Here is a 19600-nt window from a genome sequence, read left to right as displayed (position 1 = left end):
AAACCGCCCTGAAAACCCGCCCCGGGGCGGCCACAAACCGGCCTGAGACCGCCCTGAAATCGCCCTAAATCCCGCCCCGGGGCAGCCTCAAACAGGCTTCAAACCGGCCTGAAATCACCCTAAAACCCGCCCCGGGCCGGCCCCGAACCCGCCTGAAACCGCCCTAAAACCGGGCTAAATCCGCCGCCAAAGTTGCCCTAAAACCCGGCCTGAGACCGCCCTCAAACCGCCCCCAAACCCGCCCTAAATCCCGCCCCGGGGCGGCCCGAAACCGGCCTGGAACCGCCCTAAACCCGCCTCAGAACCGCCCTAAAACCGCCCCGACCCGCCCTAAAACCGCCCCAGAGCCTCACTAAAACCCGCCCTAAAACAAGCCCTAAAATCCTCCCCAAACGTGCCGCGAACCGCCCCCAAACCCCCCCGAAACCTGAGGGGAATCGCCCCAAAACCCGCCCCAAACCTGACCCAAAGACCTGACAGGAACCGCCCCAAAACCCGCCCCAAACCTGCCCCAAAGACCTGTGAGGAACCGCAAAAAAACCCGCCCCAAACCTGAGGGGAACTGCCCCAAACCTGACAGGAACCGCCCCAAAACCCGCCCCGAAGTCTCCGGGAGCCGCCCCAAACCTGCTGGGAATCGTCCGAAACCTACCCCAAAGCTCCTGGGAAATGGAAAATGCCCCAAACCGCCCCAAAACTGATGAGAATCGCCCCAAACCCGCCCCCAAACCCATTGGGAATCACCCCAAACCTGAGGGAATTCGTCCCAAACCTGAGGGAAATTGCCCCAAACCTGAGGGAAATCGTCCCAAACCTGAGGGAAATTGCCCCAAACCTGAGGGAAATTGCCCCAAACCCGAGGGAAATTGCCCCAAACCTGAGGGAAATTGCCCCAAACCTGAGGGAAATTGCCCCAAACTGGAGGGAAATTGCCCCAAACCCGAGGGAAAACGTCCCAAACCTGAGAGAAAATTGTCACAAACCTGAGAGAAAACGTCCCAAACCTGAGGGAAAATTGTCCCAAACCTGAGGGAAATCGCCCTAAACCTGAGGGAAATCGTCCCAAACCTGAGGGAAATTGCCCCAAACCTGAGGGAAAACGTCCCAAACCCACCCCAAAACTGCTGGAGATCGCCCCAAAACTACTAGGGGTCACCCCAAAACGGCCCCAAAACTGCAGGGAAACTCAAAAGTGTCCCAAGCCAACCCCAAACTGACAGGAATTGCCCCAAAATGGCCCCAAAACTCCTGAGAACCCCCCAAACCGCTGGGATTTGTCCCAAAACCTGCTGAGAATCGCCCCAAAACCACCCTGGCCCACCCCAAAACTGTCCCCAAATCTCCAGGAACTGCCCCAAAATCGCCGGGAATTGCCCCAAAACTGCCCCAAACATGCTGAGCCCAAAACTGGGACATCAAGGATTGGAAATTTGGGATGAAATTCTGGGAAAATGGGGCTGAGTTCATCATTGGAGTATCAGGGATTGGGAATTTGGGATGAAATTCTGGGGAAATGGGGCTGAGTTCATTATTGGGACATTATGCTTCAAAATTTGGGATGAAATCATGTTTAAATGGGACTGAGTTCATCATTGGGGTATCAGGGATTAGGAATTTGGGATGAAATAATGGGAAAATGGGGCTGAGTTCATTATTGGGACATTTGGCTTCAAAATTTGGGATGAAATAATGGGAAAATGGGGCTAGGCTCATCATTGGGGTATCAGGGATTGGGAATTTGGGATGAAAACATGGAAAAGTGGGGCTGAGTTTGTTATTGGGGCATCAAGGATTGAAAATTTGGGATGAAATAATGGGAAAACAGGGCCGAGTTCATTACTGGGACATTGTGCTTCAAAATTTGGAATTAAATCATGGGAAAATGGGGCTGAGTTTGTTATTGGGGCGTAAGGGCTTCAAAATTTGGGATGAAAATATGGGAAATTTGGGTTCAGCCATCCTTGGGAATATTCCTCCCACTCCCAGCCATAGGATCCAACATCTCCTTCCCAAATATCCCCCCTAAAAAGCCCCAAACCATGAATTTTCTGGAAAAAAAGTGTCTTTTACATCACTTCAATAACTCTAACTCAGGTTATTAGGATGGGAAATAATAAAAAAAACCAATCCAAGACCAGGCAATGACAAGAACATCTTTATAGGAATCAAAATTAATTTAAACCACGCGAAATAAATTAAAACATTAAATATTAACTTTCAGTGCAACATATACAGAAGACATGAGAGTAACCATGACTTTAAAAAAAAAAAAAAACCAAACCAACAAAAATCCCAAAAATAACCCCAAAACAGAGGGAAAAGCTCTGGGTTGGTTACGAGGAAGGACTAAGGGGGAAATTAAGGCTGTGCCAGAGGTTGGAGCTCCAGCCCGAGGAGGTTTTGTGGGATTTAAGTTCATTTATTATTAATAAAAAGCTGGGATTTGTCCCCAAAAATCAGGCAAGGCCGAGTTTTTTTTTTTTTTTCCTTGTAGAAAAATAAAGCCCCATCCTGGCAGGGGGGGTTTGGTTTAAAACCCAAATATTTTGGGAGGGCGAAAATCCCGGGAAAACGACCCAAAAAGGCAAGTGAAAAAACCCGGGGCTGGGCTCCTGCCCAGGAAAACGACGGGAAAAGGGGAAAACGCCCCAAAAAGGATCCGAAGCAGAGGAGAGGGGGGAGCAGGGCCGGTCCTGGGGGGTCCCCAGGTGGTCCCAGGTCTGTCACACACCTGTGGGGATGGCAATGGCAGTGGTTACACCCCGAGGTGTCACCCGGCCCCTGTACCTCAGCTGGCAGGTGACAGCAGCAGGGACAACAGCAGTGTCCCTCACTTGTCCCAGGTGTCCCTCACCTGTCTCAGGTGTCCCCTGTGTCCCTCACCTGTCCCAGTATTCCCTGTGTCCCTCACCTGTCCCAGGTGTCCCCTGTCTCCTCACCTGTCTCAGCATGGCAGCAGGATGTGTCCCCCCTCCCCAGGTGTCCCTCACCTGTCCCAGGTGTCCCTCACCTGTCTCACTGTGGCAGCAGGATGTGCCCCCCTTGATCAGCCCCCCTCAGTTTCTCTTGTCACCTCCCCCAGGTGTCCCTCACCCATCCCAGGTGTCCCCTGTCCCCTCACCTGTCTCGCTGTGGCAGCAGGACGTGCCCCCCTTGAGCAGCCCCCCTGGCTTCTCCTGGCCGGCTCCGTGCTCGCGGCACCACCCGGGACAGCGCTTCCGCAGGCGGCAGCAGCTGAGAGGACAGGGACAGGGTGGGACAGGGGACAGGGATGAGGGGACAGGGACAGGGTGGGACAGGGGACAGGGATGGGACAGGGATGAGGGGACAGGGCTGGGGACAGCAGCTGAGGGGACAGGGTGGGATAGGGGTCAGGGGACAGGGACAGCGCTACCGCAGGCAGCAGCAGCTGAGGGGACAGGAGAGGGTGGGACAGGGACAGGGATGGGACAGGGACAGCAGCTGAGGGGACAGGGATGGGGACAGGGATGGGACTGGGAGAGGGACAGGGATGGGGACAGGGATGGGACAGGGACAGCGAGAGGGATAGGGACAGCAGCTGTGGGGACAGGGCAGGGCCAGGGACAGTGTTTCCACAGGTGGCAGCAGCTGGGGGGACAGAGACAGTGATGGGACAGGGATGGAGACAGGGACAGGACAAGGGACAGGACAGGGACAAGGAATAGGACAGGGACAAGGGACAGGGCAGGGATGGGGACAGGGTCAGGGGTCCCCTGTCCCAGGATGTCCCCAGGATGTCCCTGGCTGGCACTCACTGGATCAGGACACAGACGGTGACAAGCAGCACCGAGGCCACCACGGCCACCACGAGTAGGGCTGTGATCGTCTGCTTCTTCTGGTTGGCTGCCACCACAGCCAGCAGGTCAGCGTGCTCACAGCGTGTCCCCACGTACCCCGAGTGACACCTGGGGACATACAGGGACACAGAGCAGTGCTCACAGCGTGTCCCCACGTACCCCGAGTGACACCTGGGGACATACAGGGACACAGAGCAGTGCTCACAGCGTGTCCCCACGTACCCCAAGTGACACCCGGGGGGACACAGGGACACAGAGCAGTGCTCACAGCGTGTCCCCACGTACCCTGAGTGACACCTGGGGACATACAGGGACACAGAGCAGTGCTCACAGTGTGTCCCCACGTACCCCGAGTGACACCTGGGGACATACAGGGACACAGAGCAGTGCTCACAGCGTGTCCCCACGTACCCCAAGTGACACCCGGGGGGACACAGGGACATAGAGCAGTGCTCACAGCGTGTCCCCACGTACCCCGAGTGACACCCGGGGGGACACAGGGACATAGAGCAGTGCTCACAGCACGTCCTCATGTACCCCGAGTGACACCTGAGGAACACCAGGTCACCAGGGGATGGGGACACACAGGAACAGGGACAGGGAATCATCCAGGACAAGGACACAGGGGGACAAGCACAGCAGAGTCACCCCAGGACAGGAGGGACAGAGGAGTCACCAGGACAGGGACACAGGGGAACAGGAACACATGGCACTGGCATGGGGTCACCTTGGGACAGGGACACACAGGAACAGGGACAGGGAGTCACCCCAGGGACAGGATCATACCACAGGCACGGGGACATACCACAGGGACAGGGAGTCACCCCAGCAGCAGGGACACATGGGGACAGGGAGTCACCCCAGGATTAGGACACACCATAGGGACAGAGGAGTCACCCCGGGACAGGGACACATGGCAGGGACAGGGAGTTGCCCTTGGAACAGGGACAGAGGAATCACCCCAGGATCAGGGACACACAGGAGGGACAACAGAATCACCCTGGAACACCAAACCCAGAATTTTGAGATTCCCAGGAGTTTTGGGATCCCCAGGACCTCAGTCCCACAGTATTGTGATCCCCAGGACCCCAAACTCAGAATTCTGGGACCCCCAGGATTCCAGCCCCACAGTATTGGGATTCCCAGGACTCCAGATCTGCAGTTTTGAGATCCCCAGCACCTCAAACTCACAATTCTGGGATCCCCAGCACCCCAGCCCTGCAGTTTGGGGTGTCCCAGCTCTGCAGTTTTAGGGTGTCTCAGCCCCGCAGTGTTGGGGTGTCCCCACCCCGCAGTGTTGGGGTGTCCCCAGCACTCCACCCCCGCAGTGTTGGGGTGTCCCCAGCCCGCAGTGTTGGGGTGTCTCCAGGGGCCCAGCCCTGCAGTTTGGGGTGTCCCCAGCCCCGCAGTGTTGGGGTGTCCCCAGCCCGCAGTGTTGGGGTGTCCCCAGCACTCCACCCCCGCAGTGTTGGGGTGTCCCCAGCCCGCAGTGTTGGGGTGTCTCCAGGGGCCCAGCCCTGCAGTTTGGGGTGTCCCCAGCCCCGCAGTGTTGGGGTGTCCCCAGCCCGCAGTGTTGGGGTGTCCCCAGCACTCCACCCCCGCAGTGTTGGGGTGTCCCCAGCCCGCAGTGTTGGGGTGTCCCCAGCCCTCCACCCCCGCAGTGTTGGGGTGTCCCCGCCCCGCAGTGTTGGGGTGTCCCCGCCCCGCAGTGTTGGGGTGTCCCACCCCGCAGTTTGGGGTGTCCCCAGCACTCCACCCCCGCAGTTTGGGGTGTCCCCGCCCCGCAGTGTTGGGGTGTCCCCGCCCCGCGGTTTGGGGTGTCCCCGCCCCGCAGTGTTGGGGTGTCCCCGCCCCGCAGTGTTGGGGTGTCCCCGCCCCGAGGTTTGGGGTGTCCCCGCCCCGCGGTTTGGGGTGTCCCCGCCCCGCAGTGTTGGGGTGTCCCAGCCCCGCAGTGTTGGGGTGTCCCCGCCCCGCAGTGTTGGGGTGTCCCAGCCCCGCAGTGTTGGGGTGTCCCAGCCCCGCAGTGTTGGGGTGTCCCCGCCCCGAGGTTTGGGGTGTCCCCGCCCCGCGGTTTGGGGTGTCCCCGCCCCGCAGTGTTGGGGTGTCCCAGCCCCGCAGTGTTGGGGTGTCCCCGCCCCGCGGTTTGGGGTGTCCCCGCCCCGCGGTTTGGGGTGTCCCCGCCCCGCGGTTTGGGGTGTCCCCGCCCCGGGCACTCACACGCAGGCCGGTTTGTCCTCCTGCACCAGGAAGCGGCAGGTGCCGTGGAAGCAGAACTGGCTGTGCGAGTCGGGGCAGTCGTTGAAGTGCGACCTCACCGCCGCCGCCACCGGAGCTGCACAAACGGGGCAGAAAACGGCGTTTTTGGGCAATCCCAAACCCGCGTGCAGCGCCTCCGCTTTAGGGTTTGTTTTGGGATCGCCGCGCGGGGACGCCACCCCACCCCAAAGAGCCCAGACGGGTCCCGCTTCAATAATCCCGCAGGAATTTCCTAAAGAGCTTAAAAGGGAGGAGGGGGGAGTTGAAGGCGGGCTCCTGTTTCCCATTAAATCCCCCACGCTGGTTTGAATTATCCCCCGGGAAGGGAATATCCTGCCCCGGGATTATCCCGGCATCGAGCCACTTCCGACCGCCGGCGCTTCAAAGCCACCCCCGGCCCGGGGCCGCGATTTATGGCCGCCCCAGACGGGGGCGATTAAAGGCAGCGAGGTGGGAACGTGGCCGGGGCCCCGCGGGGGCTCGGGATGGGATGTCCCCGTGTCCCCAGGGCTGGGAGAGACACCCTCGGGGTGGCTGGGATTGGGATGTCCCCATGTCCCCAGTGGTTTGGAGGGGTCCTCAGGGTGGCTCGGGTTGGGATGTGCCTGTGTCCCCAGCTCTGAAGGGTCCTCGGGGTGGCTGGCACTGGGATGTCCCTGTGTCCCCAGCTCTGAGGAGATTTGGAGCTGTTCCTGGGGTGGTTCACACTGGGATGTCCCCATGTCCCCAGTGCTGCAAGAAGCACCCTTGGGGTCACTGGGGTTGGGATGTCCCCATGTCCCCAGCTCAGTGGGGTCCTCAGGGTGGCTCACAGTGGGATGTCCCGTGTCCCCAGAGCTGGAAGAGGCATCCTTGGGATGGTTCACAGTGGGATGTCCCCAGCTCTGAGGACATTTGGAGCTGGTTTTGGGGTGGCCCACACTGGATGTCCCCGTGTCCCCAGCTCTGAGGACATTTGGAGCTGTTTTGGGGGTGGCTCACACTGGGATGTCCCTGTGTCCCCAGCTCTGAGGACATTTGGAGCTGTTTTGGGGGTGGCTCACACTGGATGTCCCCGTGTCCCCAGCTCTGAGGACATTTGGAGAGCCCAGAGCAGGTGGCAGCACCCAGGGGGAGCTGTGAGCTGGGATTTGGGGTGGGAATCTCTGCTGGAATCCTCTCCAGGAAAACCCCAAGGCCTCCATCCCCACGGATCCCTGCTGCTGGATTACCCCCCAAAACATCCCTTTTTAGGGTTTTAACCCTCAAATCCAAACCCCAAGCTGGGGTTGTGCATCCTGGGGTGTCCTGGCTCCTGTTCAGCTCCACTCACAGCTGTCGCCCACATTGCAGCCTCTTCCTCCTCCTCCTCCTGCTCCTCCTCCTCCTCCCACCCCACGTATCCACCCCTGTCCCTGCAGGGTCCTGAGCAATGCCATTGAAAATCCCCTTTTCCACCCTAAAAGGGAAATTTCCCACCCCAAAAGAGAGATTTCCCACCCCAAAAAGAGGTTTGGGCACAAATCCATTGGGAAAGGAGCTGCCAGCACCCTCGAGGTGACAGGAATGACACAGGGCTTTGCTCCCAACCCTCCTGGCACCACATTCCCAAGTGATGCCATTAATCCATCACATTTTTCCAGCCCCAGAAGGAATTTGGGCACAAATCCACTGGGAAAGGAGCTGCCCAAAGCCTCCCGGCACCCTTCCCATAAATGCTTCCCTATCACTGCTATGGAATCATCCCCTTTCCCAGCCCCAAAAAGAGATTTCCCAGCCCCAGCAGGGGGATTCCCCCCCCCCCCCCCCCCAACAGAGATTTTCCACCCCAAAAGGAAGATTGGGCACAAATCCCTTGGGGAAGGAGCTGCCAGCACCCTTGGGGTGACAGGAATGACACAGGGCTTTGCTCCCCCCGACCCCAAAAGGGAGGTTTTCCACCCTAAAAGGGAGATTTCCCAGCTCCAAAAGAAAGGGTTTCTGGCCCCCAAAAGAAAAGGGTTTTCCAGCCCCCAAAGGAAAAGGTTTCTTCCACACCCCCCAAAAAAAGGGTTTCCAGCCCCCCCCCCAAAAAAAGGTTTTCTAGCCCCAAAAGGAAAGGGTTTCCAGCCCCAGAAGGAAGGGATTTCCAGCCCCAAAAGGAAAGAGATTTCCAGCCCCAAAAGGAAATGGTTTCCAGCCCCAAAGGGAAAGGACAGGGCAGTGTGGTGGGAGGTGTCCCTGCACCCCGGTTTGTGGGGCAGAATCCCCCAAATCTGGTGTAGGGACCCTCGGGGGTGACCCCAGCGGGAGCTGCCGTGCCTGACTCGGGAGCATCAATGGGCTCATTCATGGGGACACAACGGGCAGGGCTGGGAACCTCCCGTGGGGCTGGGAACCTCCTCCGTGTGGGGATGGAAAACCCTTTCCTTGTGGGGATGGAAATCTCCTCTGGGGCTAGAAATCCTCTCCTTGTGGGGCTCAAAAACCCTTTCCTTGTGGGGCTGGAAACCCTCTCCTGTAGGGCTGAAAATCCCTTCCTCGTGGGACTGGAAATCCTCTCCTCTGGGGCTGGAAATTCTCTTCTTGTGGGGCTGGAATTCTTTTCCTTTTGGGGCTGTAAACCCTTTATTTTGGGGCTGGAAATCCTCTCCTTGTGGAGATGGAAAAGTCTCCCTTTGGAACTGGGAAACCCTTTCATTTTGGGGCAAGAAACCTTTTCCTTTGGGGGCCTGAAACCTCCTAGTGGGTCTGGAAATCTTCTCCATGTGGGGCTGGAAATCCTTTCTTTTGTGGAGCTGGAAATCTTCTCCTTTTGGGTCTGAAAAACCCTTCCCTTGTGGCACCATAAACCCTTCCTTGTGAGGAAACCCTTTCTTTTGGGGCCAAAACCTTCCCTCGTGCGGAAACCCTTTCCTTGTGGGGTTAGAAACCCTTTCCTTGTGGGGTTAGAAACCCTTTCCTTGTGGGGTTGGAAAACCCTTTCTTTTTGGGGGTGCAAACTCTTTTCTGGGTGGGCTGAAAACCCTTTCCTTATGGGGAAACCCCTTCCTTGTAGGGAAACCCTTTCTTTTGGGGCTCAACACTTCCCTTTTGGGCAAAACCCTTCCTTGTGAGGAAATCCTTTCTTTTGGGGCCAAATCCTTTCTTTTGGGACCAAACCCTTTCTTTTGGGGCCAAACCCTTTCCTTTTGGTGCTGGAAACCCTTTCCTTGTAGGGAAACCCTTTCTTTTAGAGCCAACTCCCCTTTTTTTTTTTTTGAACCAACCCCCCTTTTTCTGGAGGCAAGAAACCATTCCCGTTTTTCCCCTCGGGGACAGGGGCCAGGATCCCACCCAGGGCTCCGTTATCCCATAAAAGGAGGGCTGGGGATGCGGGAACACCCCGGAGTTCCCGCGGGGCACTCACCATTCCGGGCGGCCGTGGTGTTGTCCAGGGCGTGGCAGGCGGCCAGCAGGACACCTGGGGAGAGACACACCTGTCAGCCCCAAAAATCCCGGGGATGGGGGTTTGGGGTCACCAAAATACTTGGGGAGGGGGTTTGGCGTCACCAAAACCGCCCTGAGGTTTTTAAGGGGAATTAAAATCAGGAATTCCCTTTTTAAGGATTTTAGGAAAAAATCTCAGGTAGAGAGTTTAGGGTCGCCAAAAATCTCAGGGAGGGGGTTTAGGGTCACCAGAAAATTCAGGGAGGGGGTTTGGGGTCGCCAAAACCGCCCTGAGGTTTTTAAGGAAAATTAAAATTGGGAATTCCCTTTTTAAGGATTTTGAGGAAAAACTCGGGGAGGTGGTTTAGGGTCACCAAAAATCTCAGGGAGGGGGTTTGGGGTCGCCAAAACCGCCCTGAGGTTTTTAAGGAAAATTAAAATGCAGAAATTCCCTTTTAAAGGATTTTTAAAGAGAATTAAAATTGGGAATTCCCCTTTTAAGGATTTTTATGAAAAATTCAGGGAGGGGGTTTAGGATCACCAGAAAATTCAGGGAGGGGGTTTGGGGTCACCAAAACTGCTCCAAGGTTTTTAAGGAAAATTAAAATTGGGAATTCCCTTTATAAGGAGTTTAAGAAAAATGAAGGAGGGAGTTTAGGGTCACCAAAAAGTCGGGGAGGTGGTTCAGGGTCGCCAAAACTCCTCTAAGGTTTTTTTAAGGAGAATTAAAATCGGGAATTCTCTTTATAAGGATTTTGAGAAAAATGCAGGAGGGGGTTTGGGGTCGGCAAAGAACTGAGGGAGGGGGGTTTAGGGTCATCAGAAAACTCGGGGAGGGGATTTGGGGTCACCAAAACCATCCTGGGTTTTTTAAGGAAAATTAAAATCGGGAATTCCCTTTTTAAGGATTTTGAGGAAAATGATGGAGGGGGTTTAGGGTCGCCAAAAATCTCAGGGAGGGGGTTTAGGGTCGCCAAAACTGCTCCGAGGTTTTTAAGGAAAATGCAGGAATTCTCTCTGTGGGTGGAATTGTGGAGAATTACGGGGGGTCCCGGCAGGAATGACCCCCCCCGAGCCACCCCGGGGAGGGGACAGCGGGGTCACCCTGGTCAGGAGCGTCCCCAGGGCACAGAACTAGAGGCGATTTCCTGGGATTTGACCCAAATTTCCTGGGATTTGACCCCATTTCCCAGGATTTGACCCAAATTTCCTGGGATCTGACACAAATTTCCCGGGATTTGACCCAAATTTCCCTGTGGGAAAGGCAGCGGGAGGGATTAAGAGCCTGGGGCTGCACATCCTGCAAATCCCAGTGCCACCGGAGCTGCGGGATCCACCCGGGGCTGCAGGGATCCATTGGAGCTTCAGGGATCCATTGGAGCTGCAGAGATCCCTCACAGCCTCAAGGATCCACCCAGCGTTTTGGGATCCTCCATGGCTTCAGGGATCCACCCAGGGCTGCAGGGATCCACTGGAGCTGCAGGGATCCACCAGAACTTTGGGGATCCTCCATAGCTTTGGGGATCCAATGGAGCTCCAGGGATCCACCACAGCTTTGGAGATCCACCCCAGGCATCAGGGATCCTCCAGAACTTTGGGGATTCTCCATAGCTTCAGGGATCCACCACGGCTTTGGGAATCCACTGGAGCTCCAGGGATCCTCCACAGCATCAGGGATGCACTGGAGCCTCAGGGAACCACCATTAATCCAGGGCTCCTCCATGGCTTCAGGGATCCACCAGAGCTTCAGGGATCCACCTAGGGCTCCACCAGAGTTTCAGGGACCCTTCATGGCTTTGGGGATCCACTGGAGCTTCAGGGCTCCACCATGGCTTTGGTGATCCACCACGAATTCAGGGCTCCACCCAGGGCTGCAGAGATCCTCTCTCATCCCAACTCTCCCCGTTTCTCCTGGCTCGGGGCTTTGCCCTTTCTGGGGTGTTTTTTTTGGGAAAAGTGCCTCCACTTTTTGTTTTTTTTGGGGAACGGCTCATCCCGATGGTGGGACGAGTGTGTGTCCATCCCCTGGGAATTCCAGCCCCTCTCCTGGAAACCCAGCCCTGGGGAGCTTTCCATGCCCAGGGCTGGCGTGGGGACACTGGACAGCCCCTGGACAGCCCCTGGACACCCCCATGACCTTTAGACACCTCCTGGACACCTCTTGGACACTTTTTGGACATTGGACACCCCCTGGACACCTCCTGGACACTCAGACACCTACTGGACATCTCCTGGACACCCCCTGGACACCTCCTGGACACGCTGTGGACACTTGGACATCCTGGACACCTCCTGGACACACCCTGGACACTGGACACCCCCTGGACATCTCTTGGATGCCTCCTGGACACTCGGACACCTCCCAGACACTCCCTGGACACCCCCCGGACACTCGGACATCTCCTGGAACACTCGGACACCCCCCGGACACTCGGACAATCCCCGCCCTCAGTCCCTGCAGTGGGGCTGCCCCCAGCTCCGCTGGGTTCCCCATCCCCATCCCTCCCTCCCTCCCTGGGACCGGGAGATCCGGGCATCTCTCCCCGCAGGCCGATCCCCCCTGAGCTCACCCCGCCCAGGACCCCCCAACCCTCCAAAGGACCCCCCAAAACCTTCCCGAGGCGCTTCCCGCAGCTCCAATTGCTCCCCGGCAATTCCCAAAGCCCCGGTTCCCGTTATCGGCGGGGTTTGGATTTCCCTCCGGAGCCGCCCCGGGACCTGCCGGGCTCCCTTTCCTGCCCCGGGACCCCCAGGGACCAGCCGGGACCCCTCCCATCCCACCCGGAGCCGTCCCGGCCGGGAATGCCCGAGAGAAGGAGGGGGAGAGAGAGAGAGAGAGAGAGATCTGCGGAGAGAGATCCCGAGCCACGGGAACGGGAGGGAAAAAAGGGAGAAGAAGAAAAGAGAAAAAAGAAAAGGGAAAAAGAAAAGGGAAAAAGAAAAGGGAAAAAGAAAAGGGAAAAAGAAAAGGGAAAAAGAAAAAGGGAGGGAAAAAAGGAGAAAAAGGGAGAAGAAGAAAACAGGTGAAGAAAAAGGGAGGGAAAAAAGGGAGAAGAAAAAGATAGAAGAAAAAGGAGAAAAAAAAAAAAAAGAAAGAGGGGAAAAGGGAGAAAAAAAAAGGAGGGAAAAAAAAGGAGAGAAAAAAAGAGAGAAAAAGGGAGATTAAAAAAAAAAAAAAAAAAAAAAAAAAAAAGGAGAAAACGAAGGGAGGAAAAGGGAGAAAATGCCACGGGAGGTGTGGATGAGCCGCGGAAGGAGGGACAGGGCTGCCCGAGCCCCCGGGGGACCCTCGGCGGAGCGGCAGCCCCGGTACAGCCCCGGTACAGCCCGAGGGGAGCCCCGGTACCGGCCCCAGCCCGAGGGGAGCCACGGTACAGCCCCGGTACAGCCCCGGCCCCGGTACAGCCCCGGTACAGCCCCGGTACAGCCCCGGTACAGCCCCGGCCCCGGCCCCGGCCCGAGCCCCAGGACAGCCCCGGTACCGGAGCGGGGCACAGCCCGGCCGCTGCCCCCGACCCCCCGCGCTCGGAGGCGCCGCTTTCCCGGCGGACGGGACCCCCCCGGGCCGGGGACAGCCGGGGACAGCCGCGGGGACAGCGGGACAAGGGCAGCCCCGCACCGGGACCGTCACCCGGAGCATCCCCGGGACCGCTCCCGGCCCGTCCCGGCATCGCCCCGCGGCCCCTTCCCCGGCCCGGCCCGGCCCGGCACGGCCCGTCCCCCCCCTCTCCCCCCGCAGCTGTAATCAGCCCCCAGCCTCATTAGCCGCCCCAGTTACGCTCCGGCCGCGGCCGAACTCACGCGTCGCGTCGCGTCGCGGCGCTTTTCCCACAGGGAACGAACTTCGGGGAGCGCCCGCCCGCGCGGGGATCCGGGCGGGATTTTTATAGGGGTTTTATAGGGATTCTATAGGATTTACAGCGCACGGAGCCACCCCAGAACCCCCCGCAGACCCCCCGAGCCGTGTCGGGGAGCGGCACCGAGCGCTGCCCCCCGGGCGGGTCTGGGGGCGCGGAGCCCCCCGGGCTGACCCCCTGAGCCCCCCGGGCTGACCCCCCGAGGCCCCCGAGCCCCCCGGGCTGACCCCCCGGGCTGACCCCCTGAGCCCCCCGGGCTGACCCCCTGAGCCCCCCGGGCTGACCCCCCGAGCCCCCCGGGCCCCCCGAGCCCCCCGGGCCCGCACGTACCGAGGGCGAGCGCGGCCGGGCCGCCCGCCATGGCGGGGCTCACCGGGAGCGGGGCCGGGGCCGGGCCGGGCCGGGCGGGCGGTGGCGGGGCCGGGGCCGCTGCGGGGCCCAGGGGCGGCTCCGCCCGGCGGAAATGGGCGGCACCGGCCGGCCCGGGGCGGGGACAGCGCGGGCACGGGCGGCCAGAGCCCGGGCACACCGAGGGGCGCGCCCCCCGGACCGCCGGGACCCCACCCCCGGGACCACCGGGATCCCATCCCCGGGACCGCCGGGACCCCACCCCCGGGACCGCCGGGACCCCACCCCCGGGACCGCCGGGATCCCACCCCCGGGACCACCCAGGACCCTGTGGGACACATCCCCGGGATCCCCCGGATCCTACCCCTGGGACCACTGGGCACACCGAGGGACACACCCCCGGGACCACCCGGGCAACCCCCGCGTGGAACCCCCTCGGGAACCCCCCGGGACCATCCGCGACCCTCCTCCGAGACCCCTCCCCTGGAGCCCCCTGGGACCATCCGGGAGCGCCCCGCCGGGATGGTCCGGCCTCACCGGGCACTGCCCCCGGGGTTCCCCTGCCCCCCCATGGGACCCCCCCGAGCTCCTCAAACACCCTCAGCCCCTTAGCCCTGGACCCCCCCCCCCCAACCCCCCTGTCCATGGACCCCCCAAAACCCCTTGGACCCACCACTCACAGACCCCCATCAGTCCCCCGGGAGCCCCCAAGTCCCCCTGGACCCCCAAACCTCCCTTAGAACCGGCCCTGCCCCCCCGGGACCCCCATGGCCCGCCCTGTGTGCAGTCACTGCCCCTCCCCCCGCTGCCACCCATGGGGGGACCCAGCCCCGGGTGTCCCCAGGGGATCCCCCCCACCCCTCCAAGGCTGAATTTTGGGCTGGGGACACCCCGTGTCACCCACATGGGGAGCCCTTGGGGAGCCTGTGTCACCCCCTGACCGTGTCCCCCCTATGGAGGCCCCCAGGGCCCCCCCCATGTCCCTCCCTGCCCCCCCGGGACTCCCAGATTGCCAAACCCCTGCCAGCACATCCTGTGTCATCCTCAGCTGCTGCTGAGCCCAGCCTTGGTCATCCCGAAATCTGCAGGGCCACCACCCCGCTGATCCCACCCTTGGTCACCCTGAAACCCCAAAACCTGCAGGGCCACCACCCTGCTCATCTCACCCTTGGTGATCCCTAAACCCATGGAATTCCCACCCCGCTGATCCCACCCTTGTCACCCCAAAACCTGCAGGGCCACCACCCCGCTGATCCCACCCTTGGTGATCCCTAAACCCATGGAGTTCCCATCCTCAGTCATTCTGAAATCTGCTGATCCCACCCTTGGTCACCCCAAAATCCACAGGGCACCCCACCAATCCCAGCTTTGATCATCCTAAAATCTGCAGGGTTCTCACCCTGCTGATCCCACCCTCGGTCATCCCAAACCTGGTCAGTGGTGACCCAAACCTGACCAGTGGTGATCCAAACCCATTCAGTGGGGACCCAAACCCGGCCAGTGGAGACACCAATCTGGCTAGTGGGGACCCCAATCCAGCCATTGGTGACCCAACCCCCCCAGCTTCATCCAACCCCGGCCAGTGGCCAGCACATCCCCATTACCCATGAGGATCACCCCCGAGGACCCCCGGTGTGACCCCTGGCAGCCCCCGGGTGTGGGGCCGGGCCGTGTCCCCTCCCGTGTCCCCTGGCGTGTCCCCTCCCATGGAGCTGCTCCCAGCCCCGGGGGGGAGCGGGCCCAGCCCTGCCAGCTCCCCATTCCCAGGTGATACCATCTCCCCTCGGCACTTGAAAGAGCCTCTTTGAAGGGGCTGGGAGCCGGCGCTTCCCGACGCCGCCGATCCCGAATCCCAGCACCCCACAACCCCTGGAATGTCGCCCCGGAGCCCCGGCACAAAGGCCACCCAAAATCCCACCAGAGCCTGTTGGGTCACCCTGGGGGCTGCACATTCCTTCGGAGATCCCACGGCATTCCCACCCCACAGGGCTCACTCCAAACATCCCAAAGTGCATTGGGATGCGATCCCAGAACCCAAACATCCCACAACCTGAACATCCCAGTGCTGTGACCATCCCAAAATCCCACCAGAGCCTGCTGGACCACAGGTGGCCCTGGGGGCTGAACATCCTGGGTTCCCTCTTCCTTCGGAGATCCCACAGCATTCCCACCCCGCAGGGCTCACCCCAAACATCCCAAAGTGCATTGGGATGAGGCCCCAGAACCCGAACATCCCAGTTCTGTGACCATCCCAAAATCCCACTGGACCCGCTGCCCCACAGCCTGGGCCGGGTGGGGAGGGCAGTGGTGGCGGGGCAGGGAGGAGCCAGAGGGATTTGGGGTGATCCCGAGTGCCCCCAGAGCAGCTGGAATGGGGGAATGGTGAGGAAAAGGGGGCTGCTTCCTGCCTGGCACCACCGGGATTCCCAACATCCACCAGCATTCCTGACCCCAAAAACCATTCCTGATCCCAAAAAACATTCCTGACCCCAAAAAACATTCCTGACCCCAAAAAATATTTCTGATCCTGTCCCCCAACAGTCCCGACCCAAATCAACATTCCTGACCCCCACCAGCATTCCCAAACTCCACCAGCATTCCCCACCTCAGAAAACATTCCTAATCCCAAAAGCATTCCTGGCCTCAAAAACATTTCTTACCCCAAAAACATTCCCAACCCAAAAAACATTCCTGACTCCTACCCACATTTCTGACCCCAAAAAACATTCCTAGCCTGAAAAACATTCCTGACCCCAAAAACCCTTCCTGACCCCAAACCCTCCCTCCTTCCCTCTCCCGGTCCCGGCTCCAGCAGTTCCAGGGCTCCCGATCCCTTTTCCCGAGTTACAAAACCACAACCCCAAACCAAGGGGTTATTTTGGGATTACAGTAATAAATAATAATTAATTTGGGGTTAGTTAATTGTTCCTGCCCTGGGTGTTGGGTTTTCCTCTCGGAATTGCTCTTTGTCTGGGCTTATGCCGGGTTTGGGATTAAAGGGTCATTCCTGGGTGAGGATTTGGGATAAATCCATGGATTTAGGGCAAATCACTGAAAAAAAGGGGCATAAACCCCTTCTCCCACATCCCCCATTCCATCCCCTCTCCCGGGGCGGGAAATCCCGGGGGATTTCTGGGCTGGAATGTGATACTTTGGGCCCTTCCATGCAGGAAACTGTTGGAAAACCCGCCCAAAAATGGGATTTTGGGATTTATCAAGGTTGGAGAGCAGACCCCAGTCCATGGGAAAACCCACACAAAATATGAGATTTATGTAGGCTGGAGAGCAGACCTCAGTTAATAGGAAAACCCACCCAAAATATGGGATTTGGGGATTTATTAGGGTTGGAGAGCAAACTCCAGTCAATGGAAAAATGCACCCAAAAAATGGGATTTGGGGATTTATCCAGGCTATAGGGCAGCACTGCAGACAATGGGAAAACCCACCCAAAATATGGGATTTTGGGATTTACCCGGGCTGAGGAGCAACACTGCAGTCAATGGGAAAATGCATCAAAAAATGGGATTTGGGGTTTATTGAGGCTGGAGAGCAACACTGCAGTTAATGGGAAAACTCCATTTATCCAGGCTGGAGAGCAGACCCCAGTCCATGGGAAAACCCACCCAAAAAATGGGATTTTGAGATTTAGGAACTGCCAAACCCCCTCTGTGCCCCCTTGGAGACAACCCCAACTCCCTGGGACAGGCTGGGAATTTTCTCCTCCATCTGGATTCTCATCCCTCTCCCTCTGCCTTCACTTCAATCCCTGATTTTTTTCAACGTGGCGACGAAGGAAAAAAAAAATAAAATTAAATTAAAAAAATATTTTAAAAAGCAGGAAAAATCCCCCAAATCCCCAGAACAAGGGCGCTGTGTGCTCGTGTCCGGCAGGAATCCTCCGGCCGCCTGTTGATCTTGGATGGGGAAAGTGAAAATGAGGCCGAGGGAAAACACGGCCCCGGGCTCTCCCCCCCGGCCCTTCCCGGGGCTCGCACAATCCCAAATTGTGGCCGCCGGGATGGTTTTGGCTCCTCGGCGGGGCCCTGGAATGGCTCGGGCGGGGAGCGGGGCCGGGGCTCCCCCCGGGACTGTTTGTTTGAATGGACGGGCTGAGGATAAACCCGTGTTATTCCCCCGGGCTGAGCCCACTGCTGCTGCCCGGCCCCAGTTCTGGGGGTCTGACACATCCTGGGAGGACAGCGCCTCCCTCATCCTAAATTTTGGGAGTCTGACCCATCCTGGGGCTCTTATTGGATGGGCAACATCTCTGACATCTCCCTTGTCCCAGATCTTGGGGGTCTGGCCCATCCTGGGAGGGCAGCGCCTTCAGCATCTCCCTCATCTCGAATTTTGGGGGGTCTGACCCATCCTGGGTCTGTTTCTGGAAGGGCAGCACCTCTGATATCTCCCCCATCCCAAATTTTGGAGGTCTGATCCATCCTGGGAGGACAGCAAGTCTGCCATCTCCCTCAACCCAAATTTTGGGGTTTGACACACCCTGGGAGGGCAGCACCTCCAAAATCTCCCTCATCCCAAATTTCGGGGGTCTGACCCATCCTGGGGTCTGTTTCTGGAAGGGCAGCACCTCTGATATCTCCCCCATCCCGAATTTTGGGGGTCTGACCCATCCTGGGACCGTTTTTGGAAGGGCAGCACATCTGGTATCTCCCCATCCCAAAATTTGGGGCTCTGGCTCATTCTGGGGCTGTTTTGGGACAGGCAGCACCTCCAACATCTCTCCCATCCCAAATTTTGAGGGTTTGACCCATCCTGGAGCTGTTACCAGAGAGGCAGAACCTCTGACATTTCCTTCATCCCAAATTTTTGGGGCTCTGGCTCATCCTGGGGCTTTTTTTGGAAGGACAGCACCTCCAGCATCTGTTCCATCCCAAATTTTGGGGTTCTGGCTCATCCTGGGGCTGTTTTGGGACGGGCAGCACCTCCGACATCTCCCCCACCCTGCTCAAAGTGGGGCTTTATTGGGATTTTTTTCCTGGCTTTATCTCACAGCTCCTGTTTTTCGCCGCCTTAAAAGGCTCTTTCATAGCCGGGATTTTTCCCCGTGAATGTCCATTTTATTCCATTTAATATATTTTTTTTTTCTTTCTTTCTTCCTTTCCTAAACAACTCTTCGGGGCTTTCTCCCTTCCCACCCCTTTTCCCTGCTCCCCTTTTCTGTTTACGTCCCATTTTTTTAACCAAAAACCTCCATAAATAAAAGATTTTGGAGCTCTCCAAGCCTGGCCACTGACTTTGGAGCTTTGTCAGCCACGGGAATGCCGGCGGCTGCGGGCTGGGAAAATGTCAATATTGATCACTTAGCACCACATTATTTTATTTATGTTTTTCATCCCCTCTCCAGCAGGGATAAAGCGTGTCCTGGAGCCAGCAGGAATTCCCACTGGGAATGTGGGAGAGGGGTTGATCCCGCTCTGGATGAGACCCTGTGGTGGCTCTGGAGGGCTGGACGTGACCCCGTGGTGGCTCTGGAGGGCTGGACGTGACCCCGTGGTGGCTCTGGAGGTCTGGACGTGACCCCGTGGTGGCTCTGGAGGGCTGACGTGACCCCGTGGTGGCTCTGGCAGGTCCCTCCTCCGTGTGTTTTGGGGTTTCCCCAGCTCTCTGTGGTCACGGGCGGCCGTGTCCAGCCGTGCTGCGGACACTGGGGTCATTCAGCCGTGGTGACCAGAGCTCGGACAGCACCCGGGCGGCCGCACGTCTGGCCGTGCCCTCAGAAACCCCCAGTGCCTGCTCTGCTCCTGCTGCTTCTGCTCGGGATCCCTCCTGGGCTTTGTGCTGAGACCCCAAATCCACACCTCGGGTCTCCTTCTCTTACTTGGGATCCTTCCAGGGGTTTTGCCATGGGACCCCAAATCCACACCCCAGTTCTCCTCCTTGGAAGGAAAGATTCCCCTCTGTGATTCCCCAAAATCC

General features: G+C 58.6%; 1 protein-coding gene across 1 annotated transcript; it reads right to left on the bottom strand.

The window, feature by feature from the left end:
* Window positions 1–2141: 2141 nt before the first annotated feature.
* On the bottom strand, window positions 2142–13679 carry TGFA (transforming growth factor alpha; the record flags this gene model as incomplete). Its single annotated transcript, XM_083880410.1, has 6 exons — window positions 2142–2731; window positions 3122–3234; window positions 3777–3926; window positions 6036–6150; window positions 9442–9495; window positions 13649–13679. The coding sequence occupies 6 exons, from the start codon at window positions 13677–13679 to the stop codon at window positions 2724–2726; spliced, it is 471 nt and encodes a 156-aa protein (XP_083736536.1). The 3' UTR covers window positions 2142–2723.
* Window positions 13680–19600: the final 5921 nt, after the last annotated feature.

The sequence above is a fragment of the Zosterops lateralis genome (genome assembly GCF_965231275.1).
Source record: "Zosterops lateralis genome assembly, chromosome: 30".
Taxonomy (NCBI): Eukaryota; Metazoa; Chordata; class Aves; order Passeriformes; family Zosteropidae; genus Zosterops; species Zosterops lateralis.
This window is presented reverse-complemented; position numbering and strand designations above follow the sequence as displayed.